Below are 26,440 nucleotides of genomic sequence, written 5' to 3' on the forward strand. Positions count from 1 at the left end.
ATAGCGAGCCCGCTTCCTCCGCCGCGGAGCCAATAGCGGAGGAGCTTGTTGCGAAGTGGGCAAAGCGGCGGGTGCTCGAGGAGGCCGGGTGCCCTTTCTTTCAGGCTTCTCTCCCCCAGTTCGCCCGCCGGGATTTTTTTCCCCCGCCTCAGCCGGAGCGGAGAAGGTTCTTTCTCTACGGAGACATGAGGTGAGGCGGGAGAAGAAGATGGCCCCCCTCTCTCGGCGTGGGGGAGAGAGCGAGCGAGCACGTGAAGGGGGGAGGGGCGGCGGCGACGACCGGCCGGACTACAACTCCCATCGTCCCCGCCCTCCTGGCTGTGGGAGGGGAAGTCGATGGGGAGAGGTTAGCCCCGCTCCCAAGCTCCTCGGGGGTGGCTGACTACAACTGCCATCGCTCCGAGATTCCCAGGCCGGCCGGCGAGCGATGGGAGTTGGAGTCCCAGGCGAGGGTGGAGGAGAGGACGCCCCGCGTGGAGCAGGAAGGTGGAACCTCCGAAAACAGCGGCAGTCTATCCCGGGAGGGGGAAGGAGAGGCACTGATGTTTTGAGCACTGTTGTTGATATTATTATTATTATTGCTAATAATAATTGTTGCTGTTCTGGGTTTCAAGAGGATCGTGGCTCCCACAGGAGAATTGCGTTGCCAGCCAGCCCGCCCGCCCCTTCCTTAGGGGACTTTCCTATTGAATTCCTCTTCTTCTCCCAACCCCACCCCCTTTCCCTCCCCCCACAACCCCCCTGCAAGGTAGGCTTCCCAGGCCAAGGCTGCCCTGCCCCATTTGCTCCCCGCCGTCGGATGTGTGGACTTCGCTCCCCAGAATTCCCTGCCACAGCTGTGCCAGTGGCGGATCCTGGGGGTGGAAGTCCACCCCTCTGCAAATATAGAAGCAAATATAGGTCATCCCCAACCCGTACTTCACACCCAGCAACACAGCCCCAGATGTCCTTCAGGGGCCAGGCTGAAGGCACTGACTGGCCCGTGATGATCACTTGTAGCTCAAGCTACCTTAGGAGACCCCAAACTGGGGGCACTGCACCCCAGGAATCCAAAGGTCTTAGCATTTATTCCCCTTGGCTTTCAACACCGTTTCCCCCCACCTGGTGCTCACCCAAGGCGCTGCCCTTCAAGCACAAGAGATGCAGTCTAGTACATCTGGTTGGGGGTAGCCGATCAGTGGCCCCGAGGGTGACTGAAAGGGTGTGTGTGTGTTTGTGTGTGTCTTGGCTCCTTTGGGGAAGAGAGGGAAGCCTGGATAGGGCTGTGGTGGTGGCTTGCAGAGGCTCTTGGTCATCTTCCCCGACCCATGGAGGGGAGGGGCATTACGGGGTAGCGGGGAATGTATGTTGGTATAAAGATAGCAGGGGATGGAAGCTCTGCAGACAAGACGGAGTCTACCCTCTAAAAATGCCAGATGCTGGGACCCTGATACGTCCAGAGAAGACGACCCGCGTCTCCTTGCCCTGTTTTGAGCTTGAAGAGGCGTTGGATTAGCTGAATACAATGGACCCTTCACCTGATCTTGCAAGGTTCTGTTTGTAAGGCAAGGGGGCATTTGGGTCTGGGGATTACCAGTCACCACCTTGTATGTTGCTCAAAGCAGGAAAGGCTTGGTCCTCTTGAGGCCCCAGGAAGTTAGCTAGAACCTTCCAGGATCTGGATTCCAGCAGTTGGGGGGGTGGGAGCCGAGGGGGGTCAGGTTACAGATGGGAGAGTTAGCCACAAGGAAGAAAGACATTTAGCTGAGCTGTGGGGAATCGGTGCCATCAGAGACCCAGTCTGTGGGCTACGAAAGCCCTGTAGGTTTCAAGCTCTCCCACCCAGCGAGGGTTCCCCATCCTTTATGTAAAGGAATGATGTGCAGAAGAGAATCTATCACAGCATGTGCTTTAGCTTAATGTTTTTTCCTCCTCCTCCATTTCTTTTAGGGGCGACCGAGGCCGTGGCCGTGGCGGACGCTTTGGGTCTCGGGGAGGCCCTGGCAGCGGGTAAATCCCACATGGGGGTCGCTTATTAAACTGGTTCCTACACCAAGAGCCGCAAGCCCAGCAGCGGGGAGAAACTTGCATGTTTTGAACCCCAAGGGTTCAAAACTTCCCAGCCCTAAAGCTATCAAACGCTTTGCAGCGAAGGAAATTTCACTATGCTTGCGAGTAACAGTTGGGGCTACCTTTCTGCTGCTTCCTCTGTGGCCTGTTGTGAAGGCCTTGGGGGAGATGGCGGCCTTCATCCCTGGTTAAGTCTCTACAAGACCTGATGCTTCAGAGAAATAATGCTGCTGCTGCTGCAGAGGGCTCCTATATATAACATTTTTCAGCTGTGTTGATCAGCCACTTAAGAGCCTACTCCCCTGGTAGAAGGCCTTATTCTGATAATACTCAACTCCTGCCTGGCCCAGGGAGTCTAGCTGAGAATCCAGCGCCTTCTGCCAGCAAAGCAGAAATCTGCCGAGTGCCAGGGGAGGAACTCCTGTTGCTGTTTCTGCTTTCGAAAATGATTTTTTTCCCAACCCTGGGAAAATTTCCCTATTTCCCAGTTTGCACATTCCAAACTGCAAAATGGATCAGGCAGCCGTCTCCCACAATCTGAATCAGTCATCCAGTCTCACAAGCTGGCCATCGTGAGCAGTGGTTTCATCCACGGGCAGAAAAGGGGCTCTAAAATCAATGAACAGATAACCTGTTGGGTTGCATTCTACTGCAGGCGGGGGAGCCCGTCTCGCCTTCAGGCAGGCGTGAAACCTCACCTCTCTTCTTTGCTGTGTTCCAGGTTCCGACCTTTCGTGCCTCACATCCCTTTTGACTTTTATGTGGTAAGTAGGTCTGGCTGCCTCTTCAAATGTGCCCGTAGAAAACTTAAAAACAGTAAATTATCGAACTGAGCAGCTTGAGAACACGCAGAAAATAAGGCCTGATCTTTTGGGGCTGCCCTTAAAACCAAAAATAGGTGCTGGACGTCAGCTGGCCACTGAGTATTTGCTGATGATAGACGTTTAGGGGAAAAAAAACCATTGCCGGAGAATCAAGGTTTTAGGATTCTACACAAAGAAATATAGCAGGCATATTATAGCTGATCAGTGTTTTTGGTTTCCCAGTCCTGTTGACTTGATCTTGCCAATTTTCGTGGCACGTTTGCATCTGTCGAATCTTTAGCCTTGCTTGAGTGTTAAGCCTTTCTCCAAAAGGCATTGCTGGAGATGTAGGAGGGCAGGGAGCCGTAATCCCCTGCATAAACCGGACTTTCTGCCTCCAGTGCGAGATGGCTTTCCCCCGGGTGAAGCCAGCCCCTGATGAAACTGCTTTCAGCGAAGCCTTGTTGAAGAGAAACCAGGACCTCGCTCCAACATCTGCTGAACAGGTATGTCCTGCAAGTTCCTCCCAGTGTTAGAGGCGACAGGAGCTTAAAACTGAGTAGGGGTCTAATTTCCATGATTTTAAGCATGCTGGAGGATGGAGAATTAAGCCTTTTAATGTCTTTTTTTCCCCTCTCTCTCTCTTCCAAATTAGGCTTCCATCCTCTCACTTGTAACTAAGATCAACAATGTGATCGACAATTTGATTGTGGCACCAGGAACGTTTGAAGTGGTGAGGTCCTTTTTGCCCCCGGTTGGGGCCTGGGGAATAGCATTCAGCCAGCCAAGGGTTAAGCGAGTCAGATTCAGGGGGCTGGAACCGAGTTTCTTGGCTTGAGTTCCCAGGACATCCCTCCCCAGCGCAGTTACGTTTGCGCAGTAGCCGGGTTTGATCGGTCGCAGCCTAGCGTGGTGTGCCAACTGAACCGGTTGGGTTTGTTGATTGCTCAGAGTGTTCTGCAAACCTGGAATGTGGGTTAACTCAGTAACCAGGTTACATACATGACTCGGCTTTCTTGTCCTTGGCCCTTGATCGACAGCGTGCCATTTGCCGACTTCCTACAGGCAGCCGACTGGTGCAACCTGCCTAGTTCCCGATGGTTCGTACAAACCAAGCTGTGTAATGCTTGATATGCTGGGTCTCCATCTTTCTTTTTTCCTTTCTCTCCTTCCCAGCAAATTGAAGAGGTTCGCCAGGTGGGCTCATACAAGAAGGGGACCATGATGACGGGCCACAATGTGGCGGATCTTGTTGTGATCCTAAAAATCTTGCCCACATGTAGGTGTTGGGGTTTGCTCGGGGGGGAGGAGGGTTGGGTTGAGGGGTCACGGCATTCTACGCTGAGCTTTGCCTTCTCCCACAGTGGAAGCCGTTGCCGCCTTGGGGAACAAAGTCGTGGAGAGCCTGCGGACCCAGGACCCCACAGAAGGTAAGTGACGGGTCCCACAGAGTCAGACGTCTCCTCCCCCAGATACGGGTTTGGTAATGTCATGAAATAACTGCCTTTTTTTTCCTCCTCCTGCCGGTGGCGTCCCCTTTTTAACCTCTCAGTGCTGACCATGCTCACCAACGAGACTGGCTTTGAAATCAGTTCCGCGGATGCGACAGTGAAAATTCTGATCACTACCGTGCCCCCCAATCTACGCAAGCTGGACCCTGAGCTGCACCGTAAGGATATCTGGCTGCTGCCTTTTTTCCTCCCCCACCCGCCCCGTGGGAATGGGAGCGGGCTGGAAAAGTTGAGTAAGGAAAAAGGGTATTGTGCGAACAGGTCCTGGTTTTCAGCATGCTTTAGGATCATTCTGAACAGTGGATATGGAGGAGGCAAACTCTACAAGTGAATAATAAAACATTTCCCCCCAGTGGATATTAAAGTGCTGCAGAGCGCCCTGGCCGCCATCAGGCACGCCCGCTGGTTTGAAGAAAACGCCTCTCAGTCCACGTGAGTTTTTTCTCTCTTTGTAATAGATTGGGGGAGCTGCCTTGCAAAACTTGTATTTTACCAGCAGTTTAAGCTTCCTAGTTTTTGGAGCCAAGCTGTTCTGAAGACTGTCACATTGCAGCTTCTCAGCATGGCCATCCCACGTTGCCACAATATTTTCACGGTCAAACAGGCAAGCGTGGCTCGAACACCAGTGAAACCCCCTGATCGAATGATCTTCGCTCCCATCGCACCCTGGTGTTGTAATTGTGCATGACCTGAAGAAATGTGCTGATGTGTGGAATAAGCCACACTCAGCTTCCTTGCCAAAAGTCTTGCATTAGAGAGGACCCAACTCTCCCCTTTCTTCTTTCAGGGTGAAAGTTTTGATTCGCCTGTTAAAGGACCTCAGGATGCGGTTCCCGGGCTTCGAGCCCCTCACGCCGTGGATTCTTGACTTACTCGTACGTCTCAAAACAGTGGGGAGTTTGACTTTCAAATGCTGGCTTTCTTGTGGCCTGGCTTCCTGTAGAGTTCCTGTAGAACTCAAATTTGAATTGGTGTCTTGCTCCCTGAGTGCGAGATCCGAAAGCAAAGCAGTTTAGGGAAGAAGAATCCATGTGGCCAAAAGCGCAGCCCAAATTGTTCAATCTTAAACATTTTTTACTGAGAGCTACTCCTGGATTTGAACTAATTGCAAAGTTTCCCCTGCTTCTAAATAGTTGTCCCGATCCACAGCACATCTGGCAAAATGTTGGCCATGACAATGTAAATTCCGGTTGCACTGAGGCTTTTAACACTGATAGGTTTGGGCTACCAGGCACAGGGAACTGAGAACCAAACCTCTCCTTGTACTAAAGCCAAGGACTCCCTTCTCTAATTCCAGGGACACTATGCAGTTATGAACAATCCCACCCGACAGCCGTTGGCCCTCAACGTCGCCTACAGGTACGGTTGAAAGCGATGCCAAAATCCCAAGAATCTGAGAAAGGCATTTTCCCAAGGGTGAAAGAGTTTGAGAGCTTCAGATTCTGCAGGATTGGGGAACGCACCCCATTCTTCCCACCCCACCAGATTTTTGCGCTCGCTTTTTGGAATTAAAACAGCAGTGACGTGAACACCAGTTCAAGAATGACCATAAAGATAATGGCCTTGCTGTTTTGTTCCAGGCGTTGCCTTCAGATCTTGGCCGCAGGGCTGTTCCTTCCTGGGTCGGTCGGCATCACTGATCCTTGCGAGAGTGGAAACTTCCGAGTCCACACGGTCATGACCCTGGAGCAGCAGGTAGCGTCCTCTGTTGTCATCTGCCTTAAATTTGGGCAGCCCGCAGCTAAAAATCAGAGTCAGAGGCCCCCAGTTCACCTCAACTGCAGCCAAGTCACCTGTTCAGCCTGGATGTCCCACCATTAGATGTAGCCTCACTTCGTGGTTATGACTGTAAACTTTAGCTAGAGTTTTGGTTTCTCTGCGTCACTTGCAGCTTCGTGTTAGAATCTCTGTTAGAAGCACGGCCTAACTTCCCTGTAGTTGTTAAATTATGCAGAAGAGATGCAGTGCTGGGTGAACGGTGGGCTTAAAGCTCTCCTAGGTGTTAAGCCCACTACCCAGGACAGCCTCCATCTTTTCCTCCTAGGACATGGTCTGCTATACAGCTCAAACCCTTGTTCGCATTCTCTCTCACGGAGGGTACCGGAAGATCCTCGGACAGGAGGGAGATGCCAACTGTAAGTGCAGAAGCGTTTGGGGAAGCGGCAGAGGGAGGGAGAGGCTGCCGATCTGAGTCTGAAATGAGAACCAGGGAAACATGCATCAAGGGAGCCCCACCCCTACGGCTGCCCCTGCGGTCCCTGTAAAGCCTCGCCCCAAGATAAAACCTAATTGCACGAGCTGATCTGGGAAGAGGAGGACTTTCACACAAGGGGAGGCGGGAGTGCTCCTATTCCTGGTTCTTGCTTTGCAGACCTCGCGACTGAAATGTCTACCTGGGAAGGCGTGATTGTGACTCCATCAGAGAAGGCTTACGAGAAGCCGCCGGAAAAGAAGGAAGGGGAAGAGGAGGAAGAGAACCAGGAGGAGACAGCTACTGGAGAGGAAGAAGAAAACATGGAAACTCAAGAGTGACTTGGGCCCTCAGGTACCCCTTGGCCTTTCTGTCATCCCCTTCCAACAGGCTCGGGCTGATTAGTTTTCTCCCCTCCTCTGAATGGCCTCCTGCTCATGGTCTTCCAGATGTTGGCAAGAGTCAACAGTCCTAGTGAGGACATCAAAGGGCTCCTTGGGGCGAAACATTTGCAGTTTTGATTGTAACTTGGCATCCCAAAGCAGGAGTCGAAAAGTCAAAGCGGTTCTGTTTCTGTCTTTCAGTGGAATTCTCCACGCCTAAAACTTGATGGATGAACGAGCCGTAGGATATGACCAAGCCCCGTCCTCCTCCTTTCTGTTAACTTCTTATGTCTTTGTTTTTATAACTCTTACCATTAAAATGGTGTGTTCCTTATAAAAGGTGTTTTGTCTCCAGGGAAATCGCAAGTTTTGTAATTCTTTGTTGCTATTTAATCCGAGTGGCCTGAACATTACCATCAACAAAAAAATGCACATTTCCTCATCAGGGCCCTCTCCGCTCCCTTTTTACTATCCTCTTCGCTACCGGAGAGAACACTAAACTTTCCTCAACCTGGGTTATTTTTCTGAATTTTTCACGCCAACCTTCGATCTTCCTGGGCCTGCCTTCTGAAGCTGTCAGAACAAGTTGCTCCTCGTTTGAAACTCCATACCTCCTATGCTTTTTCAGTGAATTCACCCGAAAGTAGGAGCAAATTTAACGTTAGCAGATAACAGTGGGAGAGGAAACTGGAAAGGGAAATTTACAGAGGATGTTCTCAACTCTTCCCCAGAAATGCTCTTTCTGGACATTTTTCGTTTGCCCATCCCCTTTACCCCCAATTTTTTAAAAGCAGCCTACAAGACAGAATTCATTTTCGCTGAACTTTATTTTTTCCCAGAAGGAAAAAGAATCGCAGTCCACGTTTTTTTCTTGCTGTTGTTCCGGACCTATTGAAGAAGTCCTCGTTGCGCGCTAAGAGTATATTTCAGCAATCTATGCCTCAAGACATTTCTGTTTTTCCCTCTGCTTCAAACACGAGTCCCAAAAACCTCCTCTGGGCTGCGTCCGAAGCCCAACTCTGACCCTTTCCAGGAGTCCTTGATGCCCGCAAAAACGCCACAGGCTCAGATTTTCCCCTTTCAGACGCCTTCCTCACTTGCTGGGAGAGCTATGGGGGTAGTTGCTACTTGCGTCAAGAAAGGCCTTCCTCCGGGCAGTCTCCTTGCCCACGCTGTGATTTAGCCTTCTCAAGCGTTCCTGCGGGAAGACGTCAGGCGGCTTACTTAAAACGTTCAGCCCTCAAAGCGATGGATGGAAATAACCGTGCAAGAACTTGAGGAATGGTCTGGGGACTTCCCTCAAACTTCACTCCCTTCACATCACAGAGGACTAGCAACTTAGCAGAGCACTTCGACGCAACTGCTCGGCTTCCAGCGGCTTCGTTAAAGCCCTCAGCTAAGTTGCTAGTCCTTTACGAAGTCACTCGAGTTCTTGCTCCATCGCTTCAGAAGACAGCCGGAAAGGGGAGCTTCAAAAAGCCCCCCCACGAGCAAAGCCTCTAAATACCCCTAGTTGAAGGGGGCAGTTAACCAACCACAGGAACCGCTCCAGTCTGCGTCCCTAAAGCAGGCGCCTTTCGGTTCTGCTAGACTACAAACCCCATCATCCCCGGGCTGCAAGCCAGCCCTGCCAGTGCACCTGCGCATTCTGCAGGATGTTGTTCACCAGGACGACCCTGCGCCGGGCGTTGAGCAGCTTCTTGACGTATGGGTCGAGGTCGAGGGCAACTTTCTGGTCCTCGTTGATCCGGCAGAGCTCTGGGGGGGAAGGAAAAACAGCGGGGCTCGGAGGGGGCTCTGTGGGCGGGGGGGCGCCCGGGGGGCTTCGCCGCCGCCCTCACTTACCCGCAGCCAGGCTGTCGATGTGCTCCCGCAGCTCCACCTGGCTCTCCCTGCCAGAGAGAGACAAAGACGGCCTCGCAAAGCAGCCCCGCGCCTTTGCGCAGCCCGCTGGGCCCGGCGGCGGCTGGCCTGGGCCGGGTGGGGGGCGCCGGCTTTAAGCAAAAACGGGCGTATTCGCTCTCCGGGCAGGGCAGGAAGCTGCACCTGACGGGTTTCAAAGCAGAAGCCTGGCCCCGCCTTCCCAGCGCTGGTCGGGGTGGGGAGCTGCACCGGACGGGCGCCCCCAAGCCGTCCGAGGGCCCCGCCCTACCTGACGGCGTGGACGTGCGTGTCCAGCTGCCGCACGGCCGGCCGCAAGAACTCGAGCAGCCCTTCGGCGAAGAGGTCCCGGGCGGCCGGTCCCGCCGGGCTCGCTAGCCCCGAAGCCGCCGCTGCCGCCATCGCTGCCTCCGCAAAGCCTGCCGGGAAGCCTCGCCCGCGCACAGCCTGACGGGAAGGCGTCGGGGCGGTCGCGCAGCAGCAGCCGCCGAAGCTCGCGAGGGCCCCCGCCAGAACTCCCAAGGGCGGGGCCTGGTGAAGGGCGCGCTGGGAAATGGAGTCCTCCCGGAACCTGCTGCGCGCCCCGCTCTCCCTGTGGCATTTTCACCGAAAGGCGGTTCGAAATACTTTTAATATTTAGGAGAAAGTCCTTTGCCCCGCAACCCTCTTTCTCCTTACAGGCTCCGCAGCGGCCGCCTTGGAGGGGACGAGTTGCACCGTGCTGGAGCAGAGGGGGAAATCTCCCCAAGAAAAGCAACTTTTTGAAGGCTCCCTGGGTACCTCTCCCATTAAGTCAGGCCGCTTTTAGTGGGAGGGGAACAAAAGTTCCCTCTGCAGCTGTTAGCACAGGCTGCTCCCTCAAGATATAGACCCCGCTGATGGACCCCTCTGGCCCCTTGTCCGCAGGCTGCCGGGGCACGCGGGACAGGAAAGGCAGTTCCCAAACCTTGGATCGTTGTTTCATCTCAGCACCAAACTAACCCTCCAGCTAGTAGGGCACGCAAACCACTTGGCGTCGTATTTCCAAATCTTAGCACGGAACGAGATGGCGCAAAGCTGACAAGCTATAATGGGGCACAGAGGACAATCCCTCACAGGCCCCCGAGTCTCTCAGCCCCCCCCAAAGGTGACCATCCATCAAGGCCTGAGCACGATTAAGGGAGCGGAGATGCAGACTTTGCTCCGTGACCTTCTATTTTTACTGTATTTTAATTAATATTTAGTTTTTGTCTTTGCTGCAAACCGCCCAGAGTCGCTTCCTAGTGAGATGGGTGGTGACCAAATTTGAAATATAAATAAAACAAAACAAAACTAGACAGACCAAGCATCGTAGAGACTCCCCTGCCTATTTAAAGAAGTCAAGATAAAAAGGCCATATACACAGAACAGGAAATTTAAGGAACAAACTACGCTGGGGGGGGGGGTTGTGAAATCTAAGCAGAGGTTTGCCAGCAGGGAAAGGATCTGCAGATCCACACCATCCCCCCCCACAATCCAGCCCTCTTTGCAAGATCTCTTTGCAGTTCATCCTTGGGAACCCTCAAGACTCGGGCAGCCGCTTTCTAAAACAAGAACAACACAGACACGCAACCCACGTTTTCAATTCCCTGCAATTGTTTCTTACAGTAAACCGAGAAATACAAGATGCCGCTCGGAACAGACGAGTTCACAAAACTGCAGATGGCAGGGAGGGGCGGGGGAAGAGCAACCGTCTCCTTGGCATCTCGAACACACAAACGCACGCAAACCCCCCCCCGCAACCATATTACTAAGGACTATGTCGCAATTAAAAAAAATAAAACAAAACCTCTTGGCTTCTTCTAGTGATGTCGGATCTGGAGAATCAAATTCAACTTGGGCCTGATTTTCTTTACTTTCCCCCGAGGAGGGGAGGGAAGGGGAGCGGAGGGGAGGATCCTGCCACCTTGCGCTCCCAGCCCCAAAGCCGGCCGGGGAGGGCAGGAGAGTCTAGGATTCAGCAACCCCGCGGGCAGAGCCCCTCACTCTGCAAGGCCTGTTTGGGGAAGGGGACCACATGCAATGTTCCTCCGCTGCAGGGCGGAGATGGGGGCTGGGGACGACGCAACGCTGCTGCTCTGCTAATGAAAGGGGAGGCCCTCAGGAGCTGGCCAGCCACGCCGTGTTTAGAGGTGCTGCAGAAATGTGTGTCTGTGGACAAATCTATCCCCCTCCGCCTTAGGATTTCCTACAACCAGGAGCATCAAAATAATAAAAGGGAAACGTTTCTTGCTTGGAGGCGCTCCCCAGCATGAGGAGCTGGTGTTCTTGGCTGCCATGAGGGAGAGGACCAATCTACAGACACACGCACACCGTGCCGCCCCCCCCCCGCAAGGCTCTACAGCAAAAAGTCTCAGTCATTGGTCTCAGGGTCTGTCTGAGCCATGTAAGCATCCAACTCCGCGTCCAGGTGTCCTTTCGTTTTCGACATGTATGCATCCAGCTGGTTGTCCAACTGTTCCTTGGTCAGCGCGGGGCGAGTGGCGCCTCTGCCCCGGCCTCGGCCTCTTCCGCGGCCGCCGAAGCCCCCTCTGGCCCGGCCAGCCATGCCACGACCTTGGAGTGGAAAGGTTAGAAGGTTAGAAGGCTGCGAGGAGAAAGAAACACAGAGCATTGGATGCCCGCCGCCCGCAGCGATCCCCAAGCCTCGGGGAGCCTTTTCGGCCCCCAAAGAGAATATCGACTTGGACGGTGTGAGAGATTAGCCCGGAGTAAAGCGACTGGCAATACAAGCCAACCTAGGTTCCTAATTTACAAGCCCCTTCTGAAAATAGGCGTTTCCATTCTTAGGAGGCAAGAGATGGGGGAGAGCGAGAGATTAAGACACGCTGGAAAATACCCCACAGAGCCGCGTGGAGGAGACTGGATGGCAGAACCAGCCTGGTGATCTATCGTCCCCACCATTAAGAGGGATCCATTAGAAGCAAGGAGGAATTCCTAGCCTTCTTGTTTTCAGAAAAGCGCTTTGCATGAAACCAATTAAACACAGGCATCTCATTAGGGTTCGTTTCACTCACCTCTGCCACCAATTCCACCGCGCCCCATGGCTCCTCTGCCAAGGCCACCCCTGCCAGGCCCCGCTCGGCCTCTCATGCCTCCTCTTCTCAGGCCCATCCGGGGGGCTATCCCGCGGCCTCCCCGAAGCAAACTCTGTCCTGAAAGAGGGCGAGGAGAAGGTTCAAGCAGAGAGGATATTTTTCAGATTACAGCCCTGCTAGTAAACTCAAGCCAGCAATACACGCCCAAGCCTCGTCAGGCGACAGCTCACACCTTCTCCGAGGCAAAAAGAAAAGAATCTTTTCCCAGATCCCCCCCTCCTTGGGCTGCCTCCAGAAAAAGCACAAAATCAAAGCCTGTCCAAGGGCCGGTCTGTTTGACAGCGATGTGGTTTTAAGCCCAGCTCCAGCACACAGGCCTTAAGTTTCTCTCTGCCCCCGCAGGGGCGAGATATGTGAAAAGACAAACTGGGCCCTTTAGATGCCAAGCAGCATTTCTTACTAGTTCACAAGGCGAGCAAAGAATTGGGCCAGGAAGGGCCAGTCGCACATGCTCACTGCCTGCCACTTCCCCCACCACACCCTGCTCAAGTTCACTATTTACTCCGAAGATACTAAGACGCCACATATTGCAAGCACAGAAAACCACAAATTGCAATCTTGTTAGGAAGGCACATTAGGAGGTCTCATGTTAAGCCAGAGTGTGCTCACCTCGCAGGGGGATTCCTCCACGCAGCAGCGCCCGTGCTCCACGGCCCCCACGCATGGCCCCTCGAGGCAAGCCTCTCTGCCCCATTGGCAGCCCCCGTCCTAACGCGCCACGAGCCAGGGGTCCTGCTGGCCGGCCCAAGCGTGCCTGGATGTTACTTTTTCCCAGACGTTGTTTCAGGCTCTTCTGGAAGAAGCGAGGGTTAGAAAAGGGAAATGCAGCACAGACAAGCAGAGCGTTCAACGGCACACAGAGGTATGAACTACGTTATATAACCTATAAGGCAGAAATTTGCATATTAGCAGCATCACGAAAAATCACACGGCTCTCCAACTTTCGCAGCAGGAATAAAGCAGCTCCTGAAACCTTAGTTCAATGGCTGGAGGACACAAAATGAAGTCAGTTCGAGGGCAGGAAAAAGGGGAGACTGAGCAACTCTTGCTTAAGACACAGGCTTTGCAGGCAGAAATTTCTGGCTTGAGTTCCGGAGCACCCCACTCCAAAAGGACAGAAGAAAAGGAAAGGGGGCCTCAGCCTCAACTCAGCTTCACAGAAGACGACCCTGGGGGGCAATGTGGATCTTCAAAATGCCTCTCTGCAGGCAGGGTGGAAAAGCCGGAGCCACCAGCCACCACCCTGGAAGGAACTGCAATGGAATTTGCCCCCAAGAGGGGGCTTTCAGTTCAAACAAGCCCAGAATGATGACAACAGTGCTCTTTTAAACAATCACAATCAAGCAAGGGAGACGCCACGTGGGCTCAGCCAACGCAGTCTCAAACGGAAAGGAAGCAAAATCCATCTTGGTCCGGGACAGGATTCTGACTCTCTTGCTGGGCCCTTTTTATTTAATTTTTACTTCCCTCGACTGCAGCGTCCTCACGAGAGGGGACCAAGCACAGCTCCTAAGAAGAGGGGCCACTTTCATTCACACCATATCTAACACTCCCTAGAGTCCTCGTAATGAATTTGTAGACCACGCACCATTTAAAGAGAACAAAAATGACAGATATACCAATCTGCTGCACACAGGGACCTTTGCCAGATTCACCCCTAACTTCTGGAGGGAGAGGGGACGCACCCAAACCTAGCCGCCATGTTAGGCCCGCCCATCCAGCCACTGACAGTCCCGGCCGGTTCTTCCCCACTGGCCTCACCTGCTTGAGTTTCAAGGCAGCCTGGACGGAAGGCCGGTTTTCCATCTGCTGGGCCAGCCTCCGGTTCCGGGCGCTGGCTAATTGCTGCTGCTGCATAGTGGCGCGAATGTTCACCGGGATCGGCTGTTTGTTCTTCAGCATATTAGTAAAGCTTCAAGGTCGAACAAAACGGGTGTTTAAACAAAAGTTTCATTATAAACCCATTTCAACCGGCATTTCACAGCCCTGAGAGTGGGGCAGCCGCATCCCACGAATTTAACGTAATAAGGTGGTACACACTTAAGATCCCGTTTAAAGCGTAATGGGACTTTTTTTTTTCCTCATTTTTCCACAAAGCGTGCAGGGACAGAACATTCAAAAGGCGTCGCTTAGTGTGGGAGATTAAAACCAGAGACAGATGTCTGAATTAAATCAAGCAAAGGTGGAAACACACACGGCACAAAGCAGAGTTTTGGAGTTACAGATGGGGATATAGGCTAAGGAGGAAAGAAAAGCGCTCACTGGATTGTAAGGAGACAAGAAAGGAAGATTTGGGGAATATTAAGAATAGAATCACTAGGTTATTCACAAAGCTGCAACACTCTAGACTTGGACAAGTGGAGATTAAAATTAAAGAATGGCCAACCCTACAGCCCCTTAGAAGTCACCATCCCAGGGGCCTGAAACTGAAATCTCATGAGATGGAACAAATGTCCGAAACCATAATCCTAGCTCACTCTTCTTTTTCTGTCCAAGCTGGCCAGAAACCATTGCTGCCTATACTGCAGGGTTAAAAAACAAATGTGTATCGGATATCACCGTCCAAGAAGCATTCTGTGTACCTCTGACACAACCTCTAGGAATGGTGATCAAATTGGATGGTTTTCGAAAGGAACAGAAATCACAAGGAACCGTGAGTCATAATGAATATTTATTATCTCCGGTTTGCTTTACGATACCAGTAGAAAGATGAGCAGAGCGTTAAGTAAGTAAGTAATCTTTATTGTCATCGTACTTCTCGTACAACGAAATTAAATGCCATGCCAGTGCAGCTTTAAAAATATAATAAGCTCTTGGTCTGCTTGGGACTGTTCCCTGTGCTTTGCCACAGCTGGAACAGAAAACTGGGTTTGATGGGCCTCTGGGCGAATCAAGCCCTGCAGATTATATCCAGAAGACTAATGACCTTTTCCAGGGAAGAAAGGATGCTGTTAAAACATCCCAGTGCTCATACAGATGAGTCCTTCTCCTGCTCTACATTTAGGCTTATTAACCTAGGAATAAAATTTAACACAGAAGAGGAACACAGCATAAGCTTCAGCCATCAGTTGGACATTTGAGCTCACAAACACACTGAAGAGGAGGAGGAGGAGAAAAAAGGCATGCGGAGGAGAGGAAGCAGATGATGGAGCAAAGCGTTTGCCTCTTACAAGGCCCCAAGGAACCTTTGGGCTGGTCAGAGTGGCCAGCTGCCTGCCTCTTACAGGCAGACCACACGAGCTCATGCGTCTGCCTCGGGCACAGCAGGAAGCCTCCTACAGCTCAGGTAACATGCTACCACACTGCAGGGTCATCTCTCTAATATGAACACATGTGGAAGAAAAAAAGGAGGGCGCGAGGTTTCCTTAGAACACATCCCACCACACGACCGCTTGCAAGTTAGCCTCAGACCGACATTTTTGCCCTTTCAACCTGGTGTACCACTGTTGGCTGTGGGATGTGGGGCAGCAGGGAGCTGCCCGCTGCTCGTGTGCCTCTGGATAGATTACAAGCATCGCAAAGACCATGTCGTTCTGGATACCGAACAGAGTGACAAAACTAAAAAGAACAACCAAAAAAAAAATCTTATGAGCTGAAGTTGGTCGTTGGGTTCCTCACCGCTCGTTAAGAGACATCTTGCTGGTGCTCTTAAGCACGACTTTCGGCGCTGACTGCGCGGCCATCTCGGGTCCCCAGAACCTGCGCGGGAAAGAGGAGGACGTTTTAAAAGGTCCTGATTGTTTTTACACTGATACCTCCGGAGGCGCAGCGCGGCCCACTGGACTGAGGGATCGATTATGGCCATCGAGAGGTTTTTGACTCCTGAGGACCACGAGAAACTGGCCAGCCGCCTGCCAGGTTCCCCGGCTGTGGAGTCAGGAGCCCTGCCCCAGCCAGAGACGCTCCTCGGGCGACTGCGGGGCCCCTCTCTCAACCTGGCCTACCCCGCAGGGAGGTTGTGCTTCAGGAAGCAGTGATACAGAAACCGAGACAGGTTTCTAGAGGCAGGAGGGTGAATTGCTTGGCAGAGCAAGCGCGGGTGGGTTGTTGGGGGGCAAAACACCAAGGCTAAACAGTCAGGAAGCCTCTCCCGACCTGGGGTCCTCGCATAGCCCAACGTTGCCCGCAGTGAGGCTGGACTACAACCCCCATCATCCCCAGGCCACCCTCGGCTAACCTGAAGAGAGGAAGGACTGCACTCCCCATGACCCCCAGCCACACGATGGGAGCTGCAGCCCGAGAGATCCCCCGGGCGCCACGTTGGGGGAGCGTACGGAAGAGCCGGTCCGCCCCTCCCCCGGAAGTGCCCGCCCGCCCTTCCGGCGGCCCGCGTTCCCAGCCGGTCACGTGGGGGCAACGGTCCCCGAGGCCCCGCCCAGCACGCGCGGCCCTCACCGTCGGGGGCGAGGCTCGCCCTGCTTTGCCTGCGACTCTGCCGGCGGCTGCGACGGGAGGCTCCGTTCAGGCCTCGCCCGGCCGGCCCCGTCGGATGCCCTGAACGCCAAGATGGTGGCGGTGGCGGCTCTCTCTCCACTGTTCGCCTCCCAGAAGCAGCAGGGACGCACTCTCCGCTCCGGCGCCGCGGCCTCGGCGTCTCCGGCTCTCAAATCTCCCCTCAGAAAGAGCCCGGCAAAATGGCGACCCCCTGGCTTTTCTTTCTCGGGCTCGCGCATGCGCCGGCAGGGTGGGCGGGCGGGCGAGGGACGGCACCGCCCCCGATGGGCGCAGCCGCAGATGAGCGGGAGAGGGAAAGGGGCGAGGCCAAAGGATGGCGTCGAGTGACGGACAGCTCCTCGGATGGGAACGAAGGGGCGGGGCTTCCCTTCAGCCTTGGAGCGGTCCATTCATCTCAGGGCCGGAGGCTGGAAGGGGGCGGGGCTTGGCGGCTGTGGGCGGGGCGCTACCTTTTAATGAATGGGTGATTCTTCAAGCGCCGCAACTTAGCGTTTGGGGACTTTCGTTTTTGAAGCTACGGATGGGTTCCCAAAGAGTCTGCTCTGGGGCATGGCTGGTTCCCAGAGTATAGAAGCCATTTCAATGTAGCCTTGGCGGGTTTTATTGATTCCTTTCTGTTCCAGATTTCTCTAACCGCCTCTTTCGTATCTGTGACTTATTTTATTGGGCAAAGGCCCCTGAGGCCATTTGTGAGCGTCCCCACAAGACCCCTCCGACCTCCTCCTGTGCCCACTGGGCCCAGCTCTGCCTCCTCCCTTGGGTGGAGGCCCCCAAGCTGCCTTCCACCCCCCTTGTCCGACCCCCACCCCGAAGCCGCCGCCCCACAGAAGTCCAGACCAGGCGCTCAGCAGACTAGACAGCTTTAATAAGCAGCGCTTGGCTCAGCAGGCGGTTACATGGCACCCTCCGGTGCTCCCTCGCGTCCCAGCCGGGCAGAGAAGCCGCAGGAGAGAACGGGCATTGGAAAGGGGCAGCGAAGAGCCGCCGGGCTCGACCGGCAGCCCCCCCCCGGCCCCAGCTCAGGTGTTCTCCCAGAAGAAAGTGTTGCTGGCCACGGTCAGCGCTGCCACCAAGACCACGAACTCCTGGAAATCGACCTCCCCGTCGCCGTTCTCGTCCAGGTCATGCATGATCTTGTCCACCGCTTCCGTGTCCCTCTGGGTCTGGAACAAGAAATCGGACAAGTGTTTGGGGTGCGGTTAATCCAGGAGTCGGGGGCATCAGCCCCGCCTTGGCGCTCGTCTGGCTCCCTGCCGCCGTTTCCGGATTCTGACCCGTGAAATGTTATTTGACCTTCTTGGGAGCATCTCCGTTCCCCGGGATTCCTCGCCCCCCCCGATGAGAGCTTCACTTCAGTCCCTGCGTTAAGCCAACTGCTGCTTTTGCACAGAATGCTGGTCAGCCAACAGGCCAGCCTTGCACAGACCACTAAGCCAGCCAAAACCACAAGGCTCGCCAACATTGAAACGCCGTGCAAACGCTGGGGCTTTTACGGACCCCGTTCAATCTTTTTTCCCGACCGGCCCCATCCACGTGAAGAACAGCAAAAAAACCTATTATCTAAACTAGACCCCATGCATAAAGAAAGTAAATGGGGGGAAAAGGAAAGCAAGGATGGGCGGGTCAGTCTGCAGCCGGAGGAGGGCCGGCACGAAAGGAAATACAGCTTTCCAACTGCAGAGCGTTCATCTTTTTCAATAAATTGATGTTTTAATTAAAAAAAGTTCATGGGTTGGTTCCTCACAGTGTAGTACCGCTGTCGTCCGGCCTGGGGTGTTGGTGTCCCCCAAAGCCCCAACGCCCCCTTTGCGGCCTTCCTTGATTCTTTTCGTTCCTATTCCCCCCACGCTAACCCACGCACCGTGAAGTCCCGCAAACTTTCTTCGGAAAACCACACGTCTAAAGCAGCTGGGCAGGGGGGAAAAAAGAAGGGACGGGAACGGCCAGTCCGTCCTACCTCCAAGAAGCAGCCCAGCTCGTTCTGCAGCAGCTCCTTCAGTTCTTTTTTGCTCAGCTTATATTTATCGCCTTCCTTGCCGGAATAGCTGTGGAAGACGGCGATGAGGGCGTCCATTGCGTTCTCCAGCTGCGACGTCATCCTGGTGGCAGGGGGAGCAGGAACAGTGCCTGCGGGGGGATGCAGAGGATGGTGAGGGCACTGGAAAGACTCGCGAGCCAAGGCCGTCGCCAGGATCAAGCCCACCCCGAGGAAACGCCGCCCCAGAGCAAGGCCTTCCCAGGCAGGGGCCCGTTTTCAGAAGAGCAAAGGTGAAACGGAGACACCTCCCCAAACACCACCCAAGCGGAGCATCTCTTAGGCTTCGCTTCGCTCCAGGTGGGGAGGATTCAAGGATCGTTCCCCAAGGATGTGGGCTGCGAAGAGGGGCTGGAAAGGAAAGGAAACAGGTGCCTCCAACTTGGCCTCGGGAGCTGAGGAGAAACTGGCAGAGAAACAGCCCAAAAGCAAAACTTGGATCCCCCTTTGGTTCTAAAACTGGGGAGCAATTGCAGGCTCCCCCTCAAAGTCTCTGTGGCCTCCTCTGCAGGGTTATCGTCAGGCCCAGAGGGAAGAGGATACAAGGGACAGGGCCGAGACCCCCTTTCTCCCAAGCCCACCCCCCCAGTGGCCTCGAGGGTGCCCACTTACTCAGCCTCACCTAGGACGGACCTCCGGCTTCTCTCCTCTCGCGGATCGCTATGGGGCAGCCGCTGAACGCAGCCTACCTCTAACCAAGCGAGTCCGAAATAGCCTGCCGGGGGCTTAAATAAAACTGGTGGGCCCTCCCTCTCCTCCTCCAGGAGAATCAGATATCGGCAGCTGGACAGCCTGCCCGGGACGAGGGCGTCTGAATTTAAAGAGACAGAATTGCGAAACCCTCGCATCGTCTGTTTAAAGACAGGCCATCTTGGAGAGAGAAAGCGTGTGACGAATTCCCCCGAAACCCTCTCCGCTGGATGGGCAACGGCGAGGAGACCCGCATTTTCCAGAATGGATGCAAGCGGCTGATCTCCAACAGCCGGAGAAACAATGCTTGGAATCCGCAGCCCAGAAGGCTGAGTTCAGCAACCATGCGGAGAGATGCGAATTCAATCATTAGGAATAATTATTTAATTCCTGGCAACACATACTTCTATGGTGAGGCTGGACCGCTTCAAACCGCGACAAGCTGCTAGCACAGCAAAGGCCGTAACTGCTCTTTGGCACATCCCTGTCCAGACATATTTGCTCACCCGGCAGAGCATTGCAACACCCGTAAAATAAGGATGACGTCTACCTGTCCCTGCATATGGAGAGCTAGCGTGCCAAGGAGCGTGTCTGTGCTAATTTTCCCTGTGCAAGGGGTGGCATATCATTTCGTTACAGAGACATCTGAAGTGGTACGGCCTGAATGTGACCATCACGGTAACTTAAGTCCCCATTAGTCACACCGAGGAGTTCAGTTCTGGCTGACTGCCAGCCTGCCGGCCATGCCCTCCGCTAGCATATTCCATTACATGCCCCCTTTTTTTGCTTCCCCGCCAGCCGCTCCACGGAGCTGAGACATCAGTTGCTGATCTAACCCTCGCAAGCCCGCCTTGGACCTCCCTAAGCCCTGAACTGCAGACTTTCGAAAGGGCCCGTTCGTTTTTGGCCCGCCCCGCCGTCCCTCCAGCAAAGAAATTCGGGCGCAGCCATGTGGAAATGAGTCACGGAGTCTCGACAGGCTTAGTCCAGGGCCAGGCAGCTCACCCGCTATTAATACCCCCAGGGTGGCAGCCTTCCTCGGCGAAGGTGTAACCCATCCTCCCGATAAGAGACGGGGGATCGGGTGTCTCCCCCCCAGCTCGGAGCAGACAATGGGGACCATCCCGAGAGGCAGCTCGGGTGACGGGGATGAAAGGGGTGCTTTGTGGGATGAAAATCTTCCACCCTGGACGGGAACGGAGGCGCTGGGGAACCAGATACCCCGACGAGCGAAGGGGCTTGGGTCGCGTTACAGTCCTGGAACTCGAAGGACGGCTGAACCGTTCCAGCATGAATGATGCAGGGGGTCACGAATGAATTATGCAGTGGGCTGATGGCCTATTCCCGGGCAGACAGGGCCAACATCAGCTCAGGCCAGGCGGGGCAACGGTCAGTACCCACTGCCCTGCATGGGAAGGAATCTCGAAAAGGCGTCTCGGGGGCAAGGCAGAGCTGCGTGGGCAGGACTGAGGATCGATCCGCTGGCAGACCGAAGGGACCAGGATCCCGGGGATGGGGAGAGGCGGACCCAAGAAGAAAAGCCAGCTCGGGGGCGGAGCTCGGGGCAAACGGGCAGCTCGGGAGGCGGGGCCAATGAACGTTGCCCGCATAAGATCCCCCTAATTTTTTGATGGGCAAGACAGCTCTTTTTTTTAATTATTATTACCCCAACCTGGTTAAACACATTGGCACAAATATGTCCCCCGTTCTACGCCTTGTCCACTCACGGAGAAAGGAGGAAAACGTGGCCCAATATAAATTCCCCATGCGTTGACGTCTTCTTTATTTCTCTGATTTTTTTTTTTTAAATAGATTAATGCAAACAGCTGCACAACAGCCCTGCTTTTGAACGGGCAGCCCGTCTGCCGTTCTGGGGGACGGTCCAAAGCCAGTTGGTGCGTGGATGGGAGACCCCCAGGAGATGCTAGTGCTGGAAGCTAGGCCAGGAAGTGGAAAAACTCCCGCAAAGTCAACATCAGCTGCTTTTTCTACAGAAACCCACCCAACCCTTCCTCCAAAACAGCTTCGTTTTGGCAAGTTGTGGCCGAAGGAAACAAAGACGGAGCACTTTCTGCAAATATGCTACGAAACTCTTTTTTTTTTTTTTTTGGCAAGGGCATGTTTGTGAAGTTAAGCATGCTCCCAAAAAAGGACATTGCCCCGCATTGGAGACACAACCAAACCGGGCACGCAACACCCGCCGTGCCCCACCAGGGGGCGCCACGCTCTGCCGCCTCTTCTGGCTGGTAAAACCTTCATCTGATTTTGCAAGACCCGAGTGATGAATCTCAGGTATTTGCTAGGGCCAGGCCCTCATTCCATCCGGCTGAATTCTGCTGGGGTTTCATATTTCTTTTTCATTTCCTGTCCCCGAACAGTTGAGCAACTGTGCCGCGCTCTTGCACAACAGCCCGGTCCTTCTTCCAGGACGGATGGAATCCCAGGCGGGAGTGTGCCCATTGCCACCCAGCCTTACCACCAGCTTATTTGGCTTTACAAAATAAACCCCAAAGTTGGGGGTGGCGGGGAGGGGGAAGCAGCCAGGCCTGCAAAACACACCTCTTTGAACCTCGACTGGTGATCTTCCTCCACGGAAGCACCGTAACGCCTGTTCCCATCGCCGCGGTCCTTTTATCGTTCGGAAGGATGGAGAAGCAGCCCACATTTTGAGAGCGATATCGGAAGCTGGGTTGAAGTAGTGGTGTCCCCCAGGCCACATATTCAACCCTCGCCCCTCTCAAGAGAGAGCTGGGCCCTATTTGTGCCAGGCGCTACAGCGATTCTCGCGGGGCACGATGCCCCGTCCCATGATACGGGCCCGGCCTTTAATCTCTTTAAAGAGCAAATTAATCCATGAAAACTTGAACTGGTGAACCTAGTCCAGAACCCACGGGAATCAGCGATATCCTATTTTACTATGGGCATACTTTCCAAAAAAAAAAACCCCAAAGGGTTTTCATCGTGGGCTTGCTGGCGGGGATGATGGGCATCCGAATCTGTCGCCCATCCATGTCATTAGGATTTAATAATATCAAGGATTCCAAGGTTATTCTTGCTGGGTTTTTAGAATATCTCTTCCTTTCACTCTGGAACGTCTGTTTTCCGATATATTGGACCCCCGTGACTTATTCTCTTCTCTTTTTTAAATCTAGGACTAAAACTCTGGGATCCAAACAGGAGGGAGGGAGAGGCACCCAAAAGGGAAAAAAAAATCCACGCCGAAAAGCTGTTTACAACATTTCCCTCTTTGTCCAGACAAAGCGGCCATTCAGGGCTGCGGCCAGTGGCACCGGCGTTGCCAACCTTCGCCCTTCCGTTCCTAGGCACATTAAAAGCCCCCTTTGAAGATGCAGAAACAGCCATGGAAAGACCACGTTCATTGCAAGAACCAGGTCCGAGAATCGGATTGGAAACCCCGAAGGATGGCTTCTTGCTGGAAGGCAGGGCTGGACTGCAGATCGGGCAAAACTGCTGGGGGCCGAGGAGTCCCTGAACCCAGGACAGGGCGCGTGCAGACGGCAGGTTTTCAAAATCTTCCAAACTTTGCAAAGGAAACGAATCAAGCCCTTTTAGCCCTCTCGAAATCCAGATTTTAGCCTTTTACAAACCAGATTAAAACAGCTGCCCACGTCCAGTTTCATCCAAAGGATTGTCAATTTCATTCTCAACATTTTCCCGCAGCTGAATGGATTTTCTGCCTCGGATGTCCGTGTTCCTTCGGCTGGGTGGGTTTGGGCCATTTTAAAATGGGATTTGGGTTTTTTTTCCCCCCTCCAGGCCTTCCTTCCAACAAAACAGCCCCCCCCCCCGAGTTTTACAACACTGGCTTAATTTTTCTTTTTGCAACAAGTGGGACATTGTGTAAGCGCCTGGGTCATTGGCAGCCAGATTTCAGGATTCTTAAGACACAAGGCAAAATAAAATAAAATAAAAGCAGAGGTCTAAAGTGACCTATCCAGCCTGCAGATGGCCCACTCTGATTATTATCGGTTTATTTCCATTTCCGCCCCGTTGAACCAACTGAGAATCCCTTCAGCGCCTAGTAACTTATTTTCTGCGTGTTGTCCCAATTGATTTACTGTAATATTTTCCATGTTTTTGTAAGCTCGGAGGAGACGTGCAGCTTTATTAGTATTGCTGTCACTATTATTTGCTTATATGTGTGACACGTCGGTGAACAGAGATTGTCAGAGCCCTGCATGGATCAGCTGATAGATGATGGATAAGTCATGCATACCAGTCGTGCTTGGGAATGGTGAAATGGGCTCCCGAGACCATCATTTAAAAAAAAAACACACACACAAACACACCAGTGATTCAACAGATGAACAAACTGGGAGTTAATCTGCTGCCGATGGTTGACTGGAAGAGTGAGAAATCCACTGAGCCTCTAAATCTCCCATTAATCTGGTTTTCACACCCCGAGCCCCTGACTCATTTGCAGGTACTGGATCGGGGCGATTTGGGAAGAATTCCAGAGCGTTTAACTCCATACGGTGTTAAGCAATGCTCCTGTCCATGTGCAGAGAGCTTCACTCACTTGCTGGGGAAACCGCAACCGTCCCCTACCCGTTTCTCCCCATGTTATCGGCAAAGATGGGGAAAGAACAGTGAACAGAGTAGCACCCCTCCCGGGCATGGATTCGAATCCCATTCAGCCAAGATGGGTCGTTCGCTGCAAGATGGATGCCTAGCCGTAAAAATGGGTTCATGCACCCCCCCACCTCCGCTCACAAGCCCTCTTCCTTTTCTGTTCGTTCCCAGCCCTTCCAACAACTTGATTTTACAAACATCTTTCCCCTTGGTTAGCTTACTTGCAAGTCAGTGCGGACAGAAAGACATTGCAAATTTTCCTCCTTCCGCCCGCTTGGCTTGGCCGGCTTCAGCCCAACGCGGGAATAAGTCAGGACACATGAAAAATTCTCCTGGGGTTAGATTTGAAATTTCGCTCCCTCCAGCCTTGTATTTTGCAAAAACATTCAACCCATTTTCTCTGGCAGGGCACGGACGGCAGGAAATCTTTCCCACAGCTATGCCCCAGCAAGAGGAATTCTCATTGAAAGCCAGGTGATGTCTCCTAAAAATTATTATTATTATTATTATTATTATTATTATTATTATTATTATTATTATTACAAACGCAAAGCACAGTCCTAAACCCGCACAACCTGACTGAGCAGCAGGAAAATGTGATAAAAAAAAAAATCAACAAAGCCAAATTTGCACGCAAAAAGCAGCCATTTCTTTTTCCAGGTTTACATCCCACGCTCCATGGCGCAGTGAAAAACAAAGCGACTGCGTCTGCCAGCAGGCTAACCGTGGTTAGTTCAAACCTAGGTTAAGCTTTGGTTTCGGCGGCGGGGCACAGGACGCTCGTTTAGCCAACCTTGGGTTAGTTGATTATTCGGGGGATCTTACGCCACCTCGCTCCCCAAACCGGTGAACTCAGTAAGCGGGTCACACGGTTGTGTGAATGCAGCCCTGCTGAATTGGCTGACCTCCTTCTTTCCCCTCGCGTGTGCCCACGCACCTTGGGCAGGGACACTTGGAATCCGACCCTTTCTAGGTTTTAGATCAGCTGGAAACGTCATTTTTTGCTGCTCTCGGGGACCAGGATTGCCCCCCACCCAACTACCTTCTGTAAAGTTTGCATGGGTCAATAGAATAAGCTTCTTCCCAGACTCTACACCCAGGTGGAAACTCTGGCGGGGGGCAGAGAAACATGCCAGGGAGAGCAAATCCTCACCAGCCCCACCCTCCCCACCCTTTAAATTGAAACGACTTACTGAACGGGAGTGTGGCGGCTGGCCCGGTCGGGGGCACGGCTTGAGTTTTGCCCTAAATCTAAGCCATGGGCCACCCCCCAGACCCTCCCCACCGGGGACGACCAATAGGGAGCGTCTGGCAACCGGGCAGCGAAGACAGATGCTGGTTTGTTTTTCCTCCTGCGGTCCGACTGGCAGAGGGATGGAGAAAACAAAGGCCGTTTGTGCTGTGGTCCCTCCAGGCAGCTGGTCAACCTGTTTCCTAAAATACTGGAAGCTTTTTACATTGCCCGGAGCTGAAAAATAAGCAGGACCGTCTGTCCTTTGCACCGCGAACCAGGCCGACCCCGAATCTCAGTTTGGGAGGCTCTTGAAAGCACCGGACCAATCAGCCACGGCTTTGGGAAGGAGGTTTCAAGGGCAGCTGATTTAGGAAGGATCCAGGGGTAGTGCAGCGGGGTGGGCAACCGCGGCCTTTAGGCCTGGCCTGGCCGTGGGCCCAATGCTCTGCCATATTTCTGCTAGCTCGCCCGTGCCAGTTTGCAACAAGAAAATATGAAAACGCTCATTATAGGCCAGGCGATAGTACCCTAGTAAGATAGTTAAGCAAGAGAGCAAATGGTTCATTTACGGGCAAACGTCAAAAGTCTTCTGAACCTTCGTGCAACCCAAGAAGCGTTTCGTGACCGTCCCTTAGGCAGATCTGGAAGGAAAAAGGCCGCAGGAAGAACGTCGGAGGCCCGGCAACTGAATTTCCGTTTGCGGAAGAGGCTAGCACCTTCATTCTGCTCCGCATCCACACCCACTCACTTATCAGCCCGGGCACAAGTTGCCAACCGGCACGGCCAAGAACCTCCCACTGGGCCACAGAACCGCTTCTCCAAGGAGGGAATGGGATTTTGGAAGTGGGAAGGGGTGAGATTAGGAATCTAGGAAGAGCCTAGCTGGACCTGCCAGATGTCCTCTGGGGACCCCATCTAAGAGCCCATGCTGGGGTCCTCTGACCAGCAACTGGCATTCATAGATAGGCTGACTCTAAGCACTGCACCGCACTGCCTCTTAATAACCCAGGCTGGATTTCCTCCTGTAAGCTTGTCGGGGCTTGCAGCGCTCGTCTTCCTGGGAAAATCGGCAGCGGGGAGGCCGGGTGTGTCCATGGTGAGCGACGTGCCCGGACAAGCACAAGGGCGCCTTTGGGAGAGGACACCAACCCCAAACCTCTGGAAACCCAAAAATGCGCGCTCTCTCTGCAGCAGCTGGCTACCACCCAGGATAAACCAGTTCCTCTTGCCGGTCTAAGTTGGGTGTGGCCTGGCACTTTGTTTCGGGTCTCTGATGCTCCTAAGGGGAACAGTGGGAAATGCAAGGCCAGATTCCCTGCTAAGGAAGACGGGATTTCACTGAATGCGGTGGGTGGCGTGGCTTGTTGTAGATGTTGAGGGAGAGCTGGTGAGTTGAGGGAAGCCTTGGGAGTGGTTGAAGTTTGTCAGATTTGAGGGACCTGATGACACCCACCCACCCACCCACCCACCCATCCATCCGTCACCCCATCCATCCATCC

The 26,440-nt window shown here is 53.5% G+C and overlaps 4 protein-coding genes across 8 annotated transcripts; 1 reads left to right on the top strand and 3 right to left on the bottom strand.

Moving 5' to 3' along the window:
• Positions 1-33: 33 nt before the first annotated feature.
• On the top strand, positions 34-7,291 carry ILF2 (interleukin enhancer binding factor 2). Of its 2 annotated transcripts, XM_015890564.3 has the most exons (16): positions 36-190; positions 1,416-1,530; positions 1,930-1,989; positions 2,771-2,813; positions 3,254-3,358; positions 3,508-3,585; positions 4,029-4,131; positions 4,217-4,282; positions 4,405-4,521; positions 4,717-4,795; positions 5,151-5,238; positions 5,661-5,722; positions 5,944-6,058; positions 6,408-6,498; positions 6,735-6,908; positions 7,139-7,291. In XM_015890564.3, the coding sequence occupies exons 2-15, from the start codon at positions 1,505-1,507 to the stop codon at positions 6,893-6,895; spliced, it is 1,194 nt and encodes a 397-aa protein (XP_015746050.1). In that variant the 5' UTR covers positions 36-190; positions 1,416-1,504; the 3' UTR covers positions 6,896-6,908; positions 7,139-7,291. The 2 variants fall into 2 exon arrangements, with proteins under 2 accessions (XP_087993324.1, XP_015746050.1); XM_088137198.1 differs by lacking the exon at positions 1,416-1,530 and having other exon boundaries at positions 34-190.
• A 454-nt stretch (positions 7,292-7,745) lies between these two features.
• Positions 7,746-9,263, bottom strand: SNAPIN (SNAP associated protein). The gene is made up of 4 exons (XM_088137205.1): positions 9,090-9,263; positions 8,783-8,829; positions 8,577-8,695; positions 7,746-8,135 (listed from the first exon to the last, which is right to left on the bottom strand). Exons 1-4 carry the CDS (start codon positions 9,218-9,220, stop codon positions 8,031-8,033), a joined length of 402 nt encoding a protein of 133 aa, XP_087993331.1. The 5' UTR covers positions 9,221-9,263; the 3' UTR covers positions 7,746-8,030.
• A 1,147-nt stretch (positions 9,264-10,410) lies between these two features.
• CHTOP (chromatin target of PRMT1) lies at positions 10,411-16,612 on the bottom strand. Of its 2 annotated transcripts, none has more exons than XM_007441807.3 (6): positions 16,330-16,612; positions 15,553-15,633; positions 13,696-13,846; positions 12,544-12,724; positions 11,854-11,991; positions 10,411-11,392 (listed from the first exon to the last, which is right to left on the bottom strand). In XM_007441807.3, exons 1-6 carry the CDS (start codon positions 16,605-16,607, stop codon positions 11,190-11,192), a joined length of 1,032 nt encoding a protein of 343 aa, XP_007441869.2. In that variant the 5' UTR covers positions 16,608-16,612; the 3' UTR covers positions 10,411-11,189. The 2 variants fall into 2 exon arrangements, with proteins under 2 accessions (XP_007441869.2, XP_007441868.2); XM_007441806.3 differs by having other exon boundaries at positions 12,544-12,727.
• A 624-nt stretch (positions 16,613-17,236) lies between these two features.
• Positions 17,237-25,028, bottom strand: S100A1 (S100 calcium binding protein A1). 3 transcript variants are annotated; one of them, XM_088137203.1, is made up of 3 exons: positions 24,901-25,028; positions 18,347-18,516; positions 17,237-17,552 (listed from the first exon to the last, which is right to left on the bottom strand). In XM_088137203.1, exons 2-3 carry the CDS (start codon positions 18,485-18,487, stop codon positions 17,409-17,411), a joined length of 285 nt encoding a protein of 94 aa, XP_087993329.1. In that variant the 5' UTR covers positions 18,488-18,516; positions 24,901-25,028; the 3' UTR covers positions 17,237-17,408. The 3 variants fall into 3 exon arrangements, with proteins under 3 accessions (XP_087993329.1, XP_007429152.4, XP_087993330.1); XM_007429090.4 differs by lacking the exon at positions 24,901-25,028 and adding an exon at positions 19,047-19,284; XM_088137204.1 differs by lacking the exon at positions 24,901-25,028 and adding an exon at positions 19,037-19,161.
• Between the last annotated feature and the right edge of the window lie 1,412 nt (positions 25,029-26,440).

This window comes from Python bivittatus, unplaced genomic scaffold (genome assembly GCF_059951505.1).
Source record: "Python bivittatus isolate LINGU-HERP-01145 unplaced genomic scaffold, Pbiv_v1 ctg000180_np1212, whole genome shotgun sequence".
Lineage (NCBI taxonomy): Eukaryota > Metazoa > Chordata > Lepidosauria > Squamata > Pythonidae > Python > Python bivittatus.

What these genes read in the sequence shown, in the direction of transcription:
- S100A1 (XM_007429090.4), bottom strand. Translation starts at nt 19,272, where the DNA reads ATGCGAGGGTTTCGCAATTCTGTCTCTTTAAATTCAGACGCCCTCGTC. An exon ending in AAGCCGGAGGTCCGTCCTAG is followed by an intron (nt 18,517 to 19,046) that starts GTGAGGCTGAGT and finishes ATCCCCCCGCAG; the next exon opens with GCACTGTTCCTGCTCCCCCT. An exon ending in AGCTGGGCTGCTTCTTGGAG is followed by an intron (nt 17,553 to 18,346) that starts GTAGGACGGACT and finishes TTCTTGTTCCAG; the next exon opens with ACCCAGAGGGACACGGAAGC.
- CHTOP (XM_007441806.3), bottom strand. Translation starts at nt 16,607, where the DNA reads ATGCGCGAGCCCGAGAAAGAAAAGCCAGGGGGTCGCCATTTTGCCGGG. An exon ending in TGGAGGAATCCCCCTGCGAG is followed by an intron (nt 11,992 to 12,543) that starts GTGAGCACACTC and finishes GCCCTCTTTCAG; the next exon opens with GACAGAGTTTGCTTCGGGGA. An exon ending in CGGTGGAATTGGTGGCAGAG is followed by an intron (nt 11,393 to 11,853) that starts GTGAGTGAAACG and finishes TTCCACTCCAAG; the next exon opens with GTCGTGGCATGGCTGGCCGG.
- SNAPIN (XM_088137205.1), bottom strand. Translation starts at nt 9,220, where the DNA reads ATGGCGGCAGCGGCGGCTTCGGGGCTAGCGAGCCCGGCGGGACCGGCC. An exon ending in ACGCACGTCCACGCCGTCAG is followed by an intron (nt 8,830 to 9,089) that starts GTAGGGCGGGGC and finishes TCTCTCTGGCAG; the next exon opens with GGAGAGCCAGGTGGAGCTGC. An exon ending in CATCGACAGCCTGGCTGCGG is followed by an intron (nt 8,696 to 8,782) that starts GTAAGTGAGGGC and finishes CTTCCCCCCCAG; the next exon opens with AGCTCTGCCGGATCAACGAG.
- ILF2 (XM_015890564.3), top strand. Translation starts at nt 1,505, where the DNA reads ATGGACCCTTCACCTGATCTTGCAAG. An exon ending in CGGGGAGGCCCTGGCAGCGG is followed by an intron (nt 1,990 to 2,770) that starts GTAAATCCCACA and finishes GCTGTGTTCCAG; the next exon opens with GTTCCGACCTTTCGTGCCTC. An exon ending in CGTGGATTCTTGACTTACTC is followed by an intron (nt 5,239 to 5,660) that starts GTACGTCTCAAA and finishes CTCTAATTCCAG; the next exon opens with GGACACTATGCAGTTATGAA.